Here is a 14,457-nt window from a genome sequence, read left to right as displayed (position 1 = left end):
TTGTGCCGGTACCCCTTTAGGTCGTTTAAACGAAACTCTTTCATCGATTAAGTCGAATAAAAGTCGGATATCGACGAAGTTTAATCATTTGGCGGGACACTTTTCATCGAATAATCGATTAATGATTCATCGATATTACCATCCCTACCCTCAACCGCTGTTTTGCCGTGACTCTTTATGTTAGATTCATGCTTGTCTTATGATCTATCGCTCACGACCGGCGCCGTGCACGCGCCATGGTTCTCACTACTTGCGACGTATTATTGTCGGGAGAGGCAACGCTACGAAATATCGATGATGAGCATCAATTTGAGCGAGCGTTCTCAGCTTTATTTATGCAGCACTTTGCCCCGTTTGTTATTTCGCTGCCCCGTCATTCACGCTCTTTCACCTCAACATTTTGTTATCATAATTTTGGTCATACCAAAAGAGAGCACAAAAATGCAAGTTTCACAGAATTACATAACAACATTGCAGATAATAATATGTGACAAAGGGGAGGATTGCAAATATATCAGCCTTTAAAGAATATCTTCGCGAATGCCTAGTTGGCGAATTGTGATAAAACAGAATATTTTGCTCTTCGTTCGTACAGAAAGTCATATGTATTCGTTGAGTGATCGCAAAGATCGTGTTAGAAGCCTTAGAATCGTCCATCCAGATTTTTTCCCATCAAGTCTTGCTTCCACGTGCCGATCTCCCTATGAAAAGAAAATAATGACGTGCGTATTTCATTTTAAAGGTGCTACATGTTCAGCAGCGCAAGGATTGGTTTCGATGACTTACGGCGAGAAATCAGAAACAAGGCAGCAGGCGAAGATTCTTTTTGACTTCTCGAAAATAACAAGATACGGCAGTGTGAACAATCCATTCATACCAGGGGCGTAGCCAAGGGGGGGGGGGGGTTGGGGGGGTTCAAACCCCCCCCCCCCCGAAATTTTTCAGTTTTGCTTGCGTATATATACACGCACACATACAAACGCACGCACGAATATACACAAAGTATGGTTGAACACCCCCCCCCCCCCCCCCGAAAAAAATTTCTGGCTACGCCCCTGATTCATACGTCCTGCATAATGAAATGCAAGATGTGGACTGCAACAAAAACTTCACGAAGTTGCGAATAAACTTGTATTTATTTAAAATGTCTTTCTCAACGGAAACAAGTTATAAACTTCTTTTTTCAACATTAACAGTCTGTGTAGGATTTGTTCAGCCGTGATTGACGATGGGTTGCCGGGGCCTCCAGCAGCAGCCATGTGTGCGTGTGTGATCATCTTGTTTGTTTTCATGGTCTGTGTTCGTGATGTATGAAGATGGTTTGCTTAAGCCTTGGCCTTGCCGATGGTGAAAGGAGCTTGGTGGACAAGGGTCAAGGGGGTCACGTGGTGGGCAGTGGCGTAGGAAACGGGTGCAGCGTGAACGGCGTACTGAGCTGGGTGCACAGCGTGAACGGCGTACTGAGCTGGGTGCACAGCGTGCACGGCGAACTGGGCTGGCTGCACGGCCTGAACGGCGTGAACGGTAACTGGAGCTGGGGCGGCCTGAACGACCACGGGCTTCACGGCGGCGACAACAGGCTTAGCGACGACAGGGGCAGCTGGGGCTGGGGCGACCTCAACGGCGGCGGAGGTGTACAGGGCATCGGCTGGGTTGGAGGTCTTGGTTCCTGGCTCGTTGGTCTCGACGGTCACGTGGAAGCCCTCGGCGTCGGCGGTGTACTTGACGGTACGGGAGATGCCGGAGGCATCGGTGTAGCTGTAGGAGCCGACCTTGTTGTTGTTGGCGTCACCGGACTCCTCGCGGGTCAGGCGGGTGCCAAACTCGTCGGTGGTGTCGTAGCTGAAGCTGTATGGCTGTGGTGGCTGCACGGAGGAATCACAGCAGGAATGTAAGTGTCATTGTTAGAAGTCTACTCATTTTTCCTCTGTTCGGGCATGCTGTATTCTCACAGAAAACATTTCAATGGATGGGACGTTTGTGCGTAGTAGAAGATTATGTTCTTCTATTAGGCGCTGAATTGTGTTTACTGCTTCTGAGTACCACATAACTCCGCGTTAAGTTAAATTTTCCCGGGGCGTGTTGATTACCGGCGAGCTCAACAAACCGTACTTCTAAAGTAAAGTTCCCATAATTTGCATTGACGCTAACGTAAACAATGAGTGGACATTGAACGAAAACTCACGTATTCCTCAACTGGAGCAGAGGCAGCGACGGCCAGAAGGCAGCAAAGAAAGACCTGCAATGCATGGCGCCAGAAAAAAAAATGTGTAAGCCCCTCGCTCGTCCCCATCGATGTCGGACAACTAGAGAATGGCACAAATGCTACAGAGATGAGCTCCACTGCACCTTGGTGTACATGGCGGCTTGTTGTTCCTCTTGTCGAGATGAGAACGAGAATGGTCCTTCGCAGCCCGCGCTGTTGCTTTTATACAGGTCCCCAAGATGAATTAGTCTGATGCTTTAAGGAGTATTGAACGTGACCAGCTATTATTGGATGATACATTCAGGTACGGCATGGTCAGCTGTATCATAAAAGAGCGACCAGCGGACGCAGTACGGCACTGCACCTCCTCTCAAGTTTTGTAAAGGCGCCGGACGTGAGTCGTATGGCAAGGTCGCTAGAAGTCAGTGACTCTTGTTTCGTCGCCTTCTATTCTCTCGGCTTAGCTTTCCTCCGAGTTCACGGTGGTCGTGAGACGCACCCCCTCCTCCGCTTACTATGCGGATGTCGTCGAGCAACTTGCTCAGAAAGGCAGCTGCTCTGAATGCTGTGACCCTGCGTGCAAGCTGAAATTCCTCCACGTGCGGAAAGCTTTTTTATAGGTTTTTGTCTATAATGCAGGCCCTTAGTGTCTTTAATTAAAGGAAGAAGATAGTTGCTCAGCCTGACAAGAGAAAGGGGAAAACTCGATTGTACAAGTTGAGATACACGATGCATTGAGTAGAAAGAAAAAGTTGGTGAACTACGTTGACAAATGTTAACAGATAAAATCATGCTCTAGCAACCAATGTGGGGTTAGACATCGCTAAAGATAGAAATAATTATGAAGATGACATTGCTTGCGGGATATAATTCCGTACCCCGATGGAATGGCCTTGAATTCTTGTTTTTCTTCTGTCAAATTTGCTGAAATTGCACCTTCGAAAGCTTTCCTCTGATATTATGAACTGCAGTGAAACCACATTTTAATATTCAGACCTGTTATGCACCTAGGACGCCCTACAATAAATAACTGCTACTGCCTTGCTTTGTCATCAAGATTACTTATGGCCAGTTAAACAAACGTCTTAGCTTAGTGAATGGGCTTACGGCGGCACACGCTAAGGCAAGGCATGTAAGTCAGGTATCATAATATGGAAACAGATGTCGAACGAGTGATGCCCACTGTTCATTGCAGGAGCTCCGTCGGGGCGACGGAGCACCTGCAACGGAGCACCAGCTTTCAGTAACAAACGTTTTGAAATTTTCATGGTTAGCCATTCCTGCAGGCAAAAGCAGAAGTGTGCACATTTTTTTTACACTTGGAAGTAACTTGCACGAGCGTATTCACAAAGACAATAACGACGTGCTTCAGTGTTTGCTCATTTCAATATTACTGCAGCAATACATGAGCCACCGCGCTATCCATTAATCATGCCGGATTTAAAATATGTGTTAAAGCATTTTGTTCGGCTACACTGAATTGTGAGCTCAGTCCACGTCAAATAACTTCAGGGTCCTAATAACACCTCTCGCAGTTGCACCCTGCCAGTATGCGACCTCTCAATGCGGAAGCGGCTGTATCCCCATCATTTTAGACATATGGTCCTGCAATGTTCTTGCGCAGAATGCAAAACCTCATAAATCAATAGTTACTGTGTGCATAAACCGAGCTTCTGTACCAGATTCTATCAACACGGACGACTGACACTTTGAGTTTTGTTGCCCGATGTATACTCAAACTTCGTGGAGAGCGGTTTGAAAATTTTGGCGGGCGTTAACCTAATGTGCTGAACACTAACAGCTTTCCGTCACCACAGTAAACTCATTCCATGAGCGTTTTGTTGTGGTCTGCTTGTGGCGTTTTAGGCTTTTCTCTAATTCAATTTCTGCACCACGACAACGTGCAAATAAAGAACGGGCAATGCGCCATGCAGTAATATCTAAAAAAGGCGTATTGCTCAGTACTATAGTTTGCACCTGCGTTGCTAACATGCAGCCATTATTTTACAGCAAAAGCTGCTATGAGATCCCAACAACAGCCGGTTACGGCGCCGTAGTTGACCGCGGCCGCCGCCGCCGGTGTCCGTGACCGCTATCGCGCGAAAAAGAAAAAAAAACTGAAGTCAGAAAAACATATTCATGAGCGGGTGGGATTTGTACCCGGGCCCTTTCTGCGGGGCAGACGAGTATTCTACCACAGACCCACTCCGGTGCTTGGAACTTCTCCGCAAAAAGGCACTATATAGGCGTCATGTCGGGCATGAAATTGTGTTAACATATGTAATTTAGCGTGGCAGAAGAGTACAATAACAACCAGGCGTCACACAATGCCAATTGCGCAACGAGTTCGTCGTTGAATGATTCTAACCCATTACAATAGGGTTCAGTTATAGTTCTTCATCATCATCAGTCACAGCACAAAGTCCACATATTGCCTCACAGATGTGCAGCGGGTACCACGCTTCTGCGCAGGATGACCAATGATGACGTAGTGGGTGGTTGTCTTCTTTGGAAAAATTATTACTTATGGCGTAACAATGCTAATAATATCTGGGGTTTAACGTCCCAAAACCACGATATGATTATGAAGGACTTATGAGGGATTTATGGCGTAGTGGGTACCTTACAAGCGTACTGGTACTAGTTACTCTTAGGGAGTTGACAACAAGCTCTAGAAAGGTCGCTCTTCTAGCTTTCACTGTGACAGTGCTGCGTGTTCGGAGCAGGCCTGGCGATTTGTTTTTAATGAACTATCCTTTATTTTCACCCGCTAAAAGGCAATGTGGGAGAGTGTTAAACAACACTGATGTATATAGTGTAACCAAAGCAGTCGATCTTCTTTCCGTTTTTTTTTTCTTATCGCCATATGGGAGCAGAAAAGGAAACAGACGCATAAATGAAAGCATTAGTTTTATTACGCAAGTAGTTGACACAGTATACTGCACCAGCGCACCATTCGAAGCATTCGAACCAAACAAACGGACATGTGCGGGGAGTGTGTACATGTTGGTATAGTATAATAAAAGCTGATCGTAATGCACAAGGGTTTTTAGGTGGGTTAGTTGGTTCATGCACATTGTGGCAAACAGCGCAAAAAACGTGGCACTGAACGCAGGGCGCTGTGTTTTGTGTGTTCACTGCCGCGTTTATTGCGCTGTTCTGCCGCGCTGACCCTAATATTGCGAGCAACAGTGGACTAGTCAAAGAAAAACAAACAGAAGTCTAGAATTTTTCAGTTTCTTTTTTTCTAAACGAACAGCAACACACAGAAAACCAGGGCTGAAAGAACACACACAACAGGCGCTTCCTCTCAACTTAAGAGATGATTTCTTGCCCTGCGATTTTTTTTCTTTTATTTTCTGTGTTTGTAATGATCAGGAATTGCGCTTTAGAAAACCTGTAGTGAAGTCAGCACTAAGCAAATATATTCGTGCAGCTCAAGCACGTTTCACGTCTTTCAAATTAGTTTCGCACTGGGATAATGCCCCTGCCCTGAAATGGTTCACAAATCTGAAGATATTTTCGTTCTACAATTGTCACAGCTTATTTCTTCTTTTGACTGTGATTTCTCTAAAGCGATTACACTGAATATGCCGTGAAGCTTACGACAAGGCTTTAGGTAATCAACAGATGCGATTTATCATTACTTCACATCGATCCTTCCCGATCCGGTGCCATCCTGATCAAGAACGGACTCTCAGGCTGTAGAAATCTAAAGTCTAAATGCGAAATAAGGGTTCCCATTTTTTTACTGAAACTTCTTTCGTGTTAAAAAAAAGACACTGGGTCTCTTTATTCTGTGTTCGTATTCTTTTGACAGACTTTTTTTCATTCTCAGCTTCTAGATGGTCTTCATGTTTCAAGCAGTTACCAAGTGTATCACATGGCGAACTGTATAGCACTACTTAACACGCTTTCACGTTAATTTGTTAGTACTGCTTAAGGAAAGATATCTTAGGTAGAATGCACATGGTTAAAACATACGCTCTGAGCAAACACAAAAAGCTGGAAGAGGTTCGTTTCTTCTATATAGCTTGCAAGACATCACACATTTACATACTTATGTAAACAAACACTCGATATATAACAATCACTTTGGCGTTTCGAAAACAAGTACACATTGTTACATAAGCTGTAGTTCCCGAAAGGTCCCTCAGGTGAGCGCTGGAGCACAGAAACACGATTGTTAGAGTAGTCAGTACCAACATCCATGTTAATATGATGGCGTAAATTAAAACAATTGCTTAGTCTGTTAAAGCGTATTCACTAAACCAACAAAAAAAAAGCTTGCATATCCTAGAGTCTCCCTCCAATGTACTCCGCATTGTGACTAAAAAAACTTAAGTGCAGATCAGCAAGTGAAGCTTCATCTGCGCTTTATGCTGCGTGTTGATAGCTGAGAGAAATATTTACGAGAAGGTGGTGTCGGCTACTATGTGAATGTAGTGAAGTTGAGACGTCGTTTCTGAAGAATCCTGGTGGTAGGAATAGACAAAGTGCATTACCGGACTGCGGTGTCTGAAATAGAGGAACTCCCGGTGCTTTTCTAGCGTAGTACATTGGTATATGATTGAGGATCAGCTGGGGACACCAAAAAAAGTCCTGTCAAAAACATCTTGTCCACCCCACATCGTGAAAGATTCTGGTTAAATTGCAACCATCAAAGAAACTAGTGCAGCGAACGTACGTAATATTGTTGGCGTACGGGGCCGAAGGAGGGACAAGCTATGGTGGCACACCCTGAGAAAAAAAATAGTCATTTGACTCTTTTTTGTGAGTTCTGTTTTGCCACGTGTATGACTCTGTTTAAACAGACACGTGAACCCTCTTTGGATATCACAATACTCTAGCCGCGGAGTCGTGGGGCTCGAAAGAGAGTTAACTTGTCTCTATAAAGGGAGTCACGTAGGTAGGAAGTCAAGAATCACGGAAAAGAGTAACAGATACTCCTTTTTTCCTTGTTCTTAGAATGCTCAGTATGTGATCTGGTAACATGCCTGGGCCGCTTTTCTGTAGTGTACCGAACACAGTGGTGTTAGATATTTCAACATACAAGAAATTTGAAAAGGAACATGAGTACTAGTATAACGAGGTATCTTGACGCATAATTAAGCTTTGTACGACACATTCAACGCAAAGTATTCAACCAACGTGCTGGTCGCCACGCCTCCGAGAGTTACAAGCCACGGTGAGACAATACGTAAGGACCAAAGGGGCTGCAAAATTCCACTCCCTGATTTCTAAGCGGGCGCGTCTTTGGACATCGTTTAACGACTTTTAGCTCGCCCCACAACTGATAGGGGCACTGCGTGCTGCGCCGTTGCGAATGAGACGGGCGCGGCGTGCAGGGTCACAGGCGCTGCGTGTACGGCAACTGGCGCCGCATGTACGGCAGCTGGATGAGCGTGCAAAGCGACGGCTTCCGCAGGAGCCGCATGCAGGGCTACGGCAGTCGGGCCAGCGTGCACAGCTACGGCAGCCGGGGCACCATGTAGTGCCTGCACGGCGACAGGAGCAGCTTGAGGCGGCGGCTCGACGGCAGTAGAGGTGATCTGCGCGTCGGCAGGGTTGGAGGTTCGAGTGCCGGGCTCGTTAGTCTCAATGGTGACGTGGAAGCCCTCAGCGTCGGCGACGTAGCGCACAGTCCGCGAGAGGCCATTCGCATCCGTGTAGCTGTAGGATCCGACCTTGTGGTTGTTCTCGTCACTGGTCTCCTCGCGGGTCATCCGGGTGCCGAACTCGTCAGTGGTGTCATAGCTGAAGCTATAAGGTTGAGGAGGTGACTCCACCTGAAAGAGTTCATATTGTGCGACGAGTGAGGAAGAGACGTATGACCCAGTGCTGCACCGTTTTACATGTAGAGCTGGCCACAAAAACAGCAGGCTACCTTGTGGGTATTGCTGTTGTGAAGACTGTAATTGTAGACACGTTGAACACTTTTCCTCTACATTTTATTTCTTCGATACCAGTAGATTTTCCTATCTTCACTAAGCTTCTGTGATACCGCAAGACTAGAAAGGACGAATGCCGACTAACCTAGCTTGATTGCAAGAATTATTAGCAATTCTTTCATTTTGACCAATGCACTTGCAGTGATTTAGCCTGCGTTCTGAGACTTCCTGGTGCCCTTTATCTCTTTCGTTAATTCCCGTATGTTCCCAATAACATATGCGGCTCCGTTCATCAATTCAAGTGAACCTTTGTGAAATACTGGGCCCAAAAATTAAGGATAGACGATAGCCGAGAACTGCTGCGTACCACAGAACTCCTGGATTTATTTAACTTAATTTCTGACGAGTTCAGGAGAAAATTGCCGTATACGTAAAGGAAAATTTATATACACACCAGGCTTTGCTTGTCAATTGTCAAATCATTACACGAATGAATTATTATGTGCGCAAAACTTCACAGAACGGCAGCATGGGCTAGTTGGTGATTTGTAATAAAAAACATAAGAGGCAGTTTGTAGAATGCGTTGTGGGCGTTGTGTACTTGATCCCGTTGTCTTGTGGTAAGAAGTACGTTGGGCAAACGGGCAGATGCTTGAACGAGCGTTTAAAAGAGCATCACTATCATGTCACCACAGCTGTTCAAGGTCATCTCGGCATACATTGTAGAGATTGGGGGTGAAAACCAGAATTTGAAAAGTGCGCCGTTGTCGCGAAACACCGCGAGCAGCTTACACGCGAAATCATAGAAGCTAATGAAATCCAACAGCTGGGTGACCTCTGTGTAAGCATGCCATCAGTTGCCCTAATCAAAAAGGAAATCGCGTATCTGGCTTTGACGCAATAGGTTTGTGCGTTTGTGCTGATGTGTGCTGGTGTTATCAGCTGTATATATTTCTAGCGTTTTCGCTAAAAAATTCAGTTGAAGTCAGCGCCTGTGTTGTGTTCTTTCATACGTCGTCGTTCTCGTAGCGCTGTGCAAATATGTCGATCGCAAAACTTCGCAGCATAGTTGTGCTCAAACAATTTACTTCATCGTAATGACTGCTCATGTCTAGGAAAAAAACGAATCCAATGCATGGTTATGGCTGGTTCTGTTCTTGAATATTTTTCTTCGGCTAAAAATACTGATTAAAAGCGCCCTCCACAACCTATTGTAAAAACAGTGTAGCAGACTAAATAGCTTTAGTCAGCGAAGATTTCCCGGTAAATATTCATCTGACAAGCCATACTAGTGAGTGCACATATTGAAAGGGCAGTATTGTTGAGCTGTTCAAATCGCGAAATCTAATATGTAGCTGTCGTGTTCTCGAGGAGCACGAAAGAAAGCGACTCTCCACACGGCTAGCTGGTAACAAAAAGCGTTTATTTCAGAGGCTCCCGGACGCGCCTGCTCTCGGGGTGTAAACCGATCCGCGCACCGGGAGGGCGCGCTGGGCTGTCCGTCGTTTACACTACGCGGCGCGTGCGTGTTACAGTAGGCGAGGCGCCCTGCCACATCTCCCTCTCTTAAGTGACTAAACCGTAACGTTCAGGCACAAACACTCTGCGGCCGGAACGGGTGGTTGTTGCTGGAACCCTCGATGTCTCTGCTGCAGCATCGTTGACTGGCTTGGGCAGTGAATTATTGCTGTCGGTTCGCAGCGGGTCACCTCGCTGGGACGAAGCTCCATTGTAGAGGGCAGCTAGCGGTCCCGCGACTGTCGACGGCTCGAAATCTTCGTCGTCAGTGTCGGAGAATAATGAGGAGGGAAGCGGTTGCGCTTTCTTCTGTGAGGCCGGCAATGGGACGAGCATCTTTCTGTTGCGACGCACGTGTCCGCGCTCTGTTTTGACCCAGTAGGAGCGGGGAGTGTCTGCTTGTTGAGTTATCTCCCCCTCGCATTTGAGGTCTCGCACCCAGACACGGGTGTTTGGAGAGAGAGCTGGTAGGTCCTTAGCCGCATGACGACGGTTGAAGGTTCGCCTCTGGCGTTGTTTTGCTTCGAGGTCCCTTTTCGTCACTTGTTTGTTGTCGACGTTTCCGGGAACTAGGAGGGCAGGAAATGCAGGAACTCGAGAGCGTAGCTGGCGTCCCATGAGCAGTTTAGCCGGGCTGAAGCCTGTCGGCCCCGGCGTGTCTCTGTAGGCCAGTAGGGCGAGGTACGGATCGTCTGCTTTCTCGAGCAGATGTTTCACTGTTTGAACGGCACGTTCCGCTTCCCCGTTGGCCTGCGGATGAACAGGGCTGCTCGTGGTGTGGTTGAAGCCGTATGCTTTAGCGAATTCTGCGAATGCCGAGCTCGAGAACTGCGGGCCGTTGTCGGATACCACTGTCACAGGGATGCCATGACGAGCAAAAATGCTTTTGAGGTGGTTAATGACGGCGTCTGCGGAGGTGGAAGCAAGGAGTGCAATCTCGGGGTACCGTGAGCGATAGTCCACACATATCAGGTAGTTCTGTCCCCCAAGTTGGAATAAGTCGATCCCCACCATCTGCCACGGAAGCTCTGGTGTAACTGTCGGCAGAAGCGGCTCGGCTCTTTGCGGTCGGTTTATAGCACAAGTTTCACAGTTAGAAACCATTCGCTGGAGTTCCGATGAGATTCCTGGCCACCACACAGACTGCTTTGCCCTTTCTCTGCAGCGTCCGATGCCTTGGTGCCCCTCATGTAGGCGAGTGAGAATTTCGCTTCTCAGAGAATGAGGAATCACTAGGCGCGTTCCGTACAGCAGGTAGCCATCGTTTTCAGACAGACTTGTTCGGTACTGCCAAAACGGAGAGAGGGGGGCTGGGACGTTGCGTTTTTCCGGCCATCCGTTGAGGCAAAAGCACAAAAGACGCTGGCAGACCTCGTCTTCTTTTTGAGCTTTCTTCACTGGATCGAAGGCGGAAGTTTGCAGACCCACGAGTGCACCCTCTACGCGTTCTGTGGCACACAGAAACTGGACTAGTCCCAAGCTTTCGATGGCAGGTAATCCAAGGAGTGGATGCTTCAGCTGCTGCACAACGTAGACGACTTGGTTCGACCTTCGCGACCTCCACGTGATCGTTGCGTCAAATTTCCCGACGACCTGAAGTGCCCTGCCGCTCGGTCCTGAGAGGGTTTCTCTTGCTGGCTGGAGATGTTCAGGAATTCCAGCAAACGTAGCCGGGACAACAGAAACTTGGGCACCGGTGTCGATCTTTGCGATCAGTGGATAGCCGTTCAGGTCGACTTCGACAAGCCTTGAGTCGTGCTGAGCGTCGGCTGGTTGGTTTACCACCCCAAGAAACATCGCTGAGGTTCCTTGCTCAAGCGTTGAGATGTCTCTTGACGACGGAACTTTCCTGCAAACACGAGCGAAATGTCCCCTTGTGTTGCACTTTGAGCACTTCTCAGTCTTTGCTGGGCACAGAGAACGAGAATGAGGCGCTCCACCGCAGTAGTCGCACGAGTGAATACTTGATTTCGTGGCGTTGTTATGCGGTCGCGGTAGGTTCTTGCCTTTGCCGCGACGATTGTGGGAGACGGCGTCGAGACCGGTGTACTCTGACTTGAAAGACGGTTCCCCGGAGGCCTGAAGGAGCTGCTGCTGCTGCTTGTGCACGGACTCCTTTTGGCGTGCCTTAGCGAGCGCCATGGCGAGTGTGAGGTTAGCGTCCATCTGTAGGGCTTCGCAGAGCTTCTTGTCGCGGAGTCCCAGTACGAAGCGGTCGCGGATGAGGCGATCCCGCAAGTCACCGTAGTCGCACCTGTCTGCCATGTTGTGTAGGGCGGTGACGTATTGGTCGACGGTCTCGGAGGGCTCTTGTTCCCGCCGATTGAAGCACGCTGACTCGTACACGACGTTTCTCGTTTGGACGAAGTGCGAGTCAAACTTCGCCTTGACAAGGTCAAAGTTCTTGCTGTCTTCCGTGGAGAGCGAGAACGTGTTGAAAATTTGTCTCGCTTGGCGACCCATTACGTAGAGCAGAGTTCGCACCTGCATTTCACGCTCTTGGTGGACGAGACCCGATGCAAAGCGGTAGTCGTCGAACTCGAGGATCCATGCAGGCCACTCGGAGGCTTGATCAAACGTAAATGGCTGAGGAGGCTTTAAAGAGAAGCCTGTCGCGGCGTTCGTAGCTGCCGTAGCCGAGTCCGTCATCGTGGTCGTTGGAGACCGTTGAGGACGACGAGAGCAGAGGCTAGAAGAGACGGCAGTAGGATCCCACTTCTGACACCATGTCGTGTTCTCGAGGAGCACGAAAGAAAGCGACTCTCCACACGGCTAGCTGGTAACAAAAAGCGTTTATTTCAGAGGCTCCCGGACGCGCCTGCTCTCGGGGTGTAAACCGAACAGCGCACCGGGAGGGCGCGCTGGGCTGTCCGTCGTTTACACTACGCGGCGCGTGCGTGTTACAGTAGGCGAGGCGCCCTGCCACAGTAGCCTCTATTGCTTTTGATATAATAATGTGTTTAAATATATGAAGCAGTCAGACTTCAAAAAAAATTAGTAATAATTGTTGGGGTTTCACTCCCAAAAGCACGATATGATTATGAGGGACACCGTACTCTCTAAGAAAGAAAGGAGTTTTTTTACTCTTTTTAAAACGAAAGTGTTTTATGCCGCGGTCCACCAAAACTTTGATGACGTATTTCCCTCACGAAAATACGTCAAAGAAATGAACGCGATCAGATGGCAACGAAAACAACTATAAGAAAAAGTTCCGTTGCAGGAGTCGAACCCATGATCTCTGAGACGTCAACTCTCTGGAGATCACTATACGCTCTCCGGAGAGTCACGTGACCCCAAAAAAAAGAGTTAACGTGTCCCTATAAAGACAGTCATATATGTGGCAAGTTATTACTCCCCGAAAGGAGTCACATATACTCTTTTTTTTCTAGAGTATAGTGGAGGGATCCGGGAATTTGGACCATGTGGTGTTCTTTAACGTACACCTAAGTCTAGGTAAACGGGCCTCTAGCAATTCACCTCCAGCGAAATGCAGGCCGCCACTGTCGGGATTCGATCCCTCAACCTTCGGGTCAGCAATCGAGTACAATCGCGTGTATAAAAAATTATTTCCTGTATTCTTCAAAATATGCAATTTATTGCAAAATTCCACGGTATTCATTTAAATTTGTACCTTCTTTTGCGCAATGTGAGAAAATCGCGATTGAAGTAAGTGATGCAAAAACCCTCATAAAATCTTCAACAATAACTGCCCAACATAATTGTGGCACGCGGACCCAGTGCATATGGGTTTAAAGAAAGGCTGTTTGGATATAAGCTACACTGCGAAGATCTAGCAACTTACATCCAGTGTAACACCAAATTTATACACTTGTTTTTAGCAACGTTGAACCGTGGGTCATACTTTCATAATAATAGATCTCCTAGTTTTTTTTTTTAATTTTTCATCAAGAAATATACCCCCCTTTCGGCCCATGAGTCGCATCAACACCTTCTCACAATATATCCCGGCTCCGTTTACTGCCTAACTAGAATTGCATTAACGGGATTTGCACGAGACCACAAACAACGCGCGAATAAACAATGCGCTTAACACACTCACCTGTTGGACAGGTTGAACAACTACTTGCCCGGCAGCGTAAGCTGTAAGGCACAGCAGGAGCAAAACCTGCAACGTCAGAAATATTCCGTATGAACCATACCGCTGTGCCTTACGTCGCAACAGTAACTCCAAACAACGAACTCGCACAGAGAACTCAGCACCTTAACGATCATCATCGCTGGACGGTTTCGGGCCTCCTTGCTGAAGGCACACGGACGCGAGGAAAGCTTACTGGTACCGTATCCTCGCGGTCGACTTCGTTATATACGGCTGTGATTTTTCATTCTGTAATTCATGATTCGGGAGCATGTACGCTAGTATAAGTGAGTGAGGAGATCTTGAGAAAAACAACGATAAAAAACAACGAATCAACTATGCATAAGTGTTTCCCTAGTGCTGTTCTACCAGAGGTCACAGAGACATTGGCAGACAATATACGATGGCGGGAGGAAGCCCCGTCACGACTACGTGCAGCCCTCCTAAAGCGATAACATCCAAAATATTCGAACCGCATTGCAACGCAATTGGCTGTCTTTTCTTTTTAAAGCCAACGCTGCATTTTTTTCTCAGTCGTACGTAACTTTTTCTCAGCGTGCAACCCACTCGTATCCCATTCTCCTGGCGTGCAGACGTTTGCGGTTGCATCCGTTTAACTCGAGAATGAGGAGAATAACGAAGATGGTTATCCTGCACGAGTGAGTGCTCGCCAAAAGGCCACCTGAACGTTTTCGCTTTTACGATGAACAGTTCCGGAACGCGCCGCATTATCGCGTGATACGGGA

The 14,457-nt window shown here is 47.5% G+C and overlaps 2 protein-coding genes across 2 annotated transcripts; both read right to left on the bottom strand.

Annotated features, from left to right (window-relative positions):
• Positions 1-1,325: 1,325 nt before the first annotated feature.
• LOC125757890 (cuticle protein 16.8-like) lies at positions 1,326-2,293 on the bottom strand. Its single transcript, XM_049414204.1, has 3 exons — positions 2,186-2,293; positions 1,593-1,865; positions 1,326-1,499 (listed from the first exon to the last, which is right to left on the bottom strand). Exons 1-3 carry the CDS (start codon positions 2,291-2,293, stop codon positions 1,326-1,328), a joined length of 555 nt encoding a protein of 184 aa, XP_049270161.1.
• Positions 2,294-5,466: 3,173 nt separating this feature from the next.
• Positions 5,467-13,970, bottom strand: LOC119386036 (cuticle protein 16.8). The gene is made up of 3 exons (XM_037653388.2): positions 13,837-13,970; positions 13,676-13,741; positions 5,467-7,995 (listed from the first exon to the last, which is right to left on the bottom strand). Exons 1-3 carry the CDS (start codon positions 13,849-13,851, stop codon positions 7,474-7,476), a joined length of 603 nt encoding a protein of 200 aa, XP_037509316.2. The 5' UTR covers positions 13,852-13,970; the 3' UTR covers positions 5,467-7,473.
• Positions 13,971-14,457: the final 487 nt, after the last annotated feature.

Source organism: Rhipicephalus sanguineus, chromosome 3 (assembly GCF_013339695.2).
Source record: "Rhipicephalus sanguineus isolate Rsan-2018 chromosome 3, BIME_Rsan_1.4, whole genome shotgun sequence".
NCBI lineage: Eukaryota > Metazoa > Arthropoda > Arachnida > Ixodida > Ixodidae > Rhipicephalus > Rhipicephalus sanguineus.
Note: the sequence above shows the minus strand (reverse complement) of the source record. Positions and strands in the feature narration are given on the sequence as shown.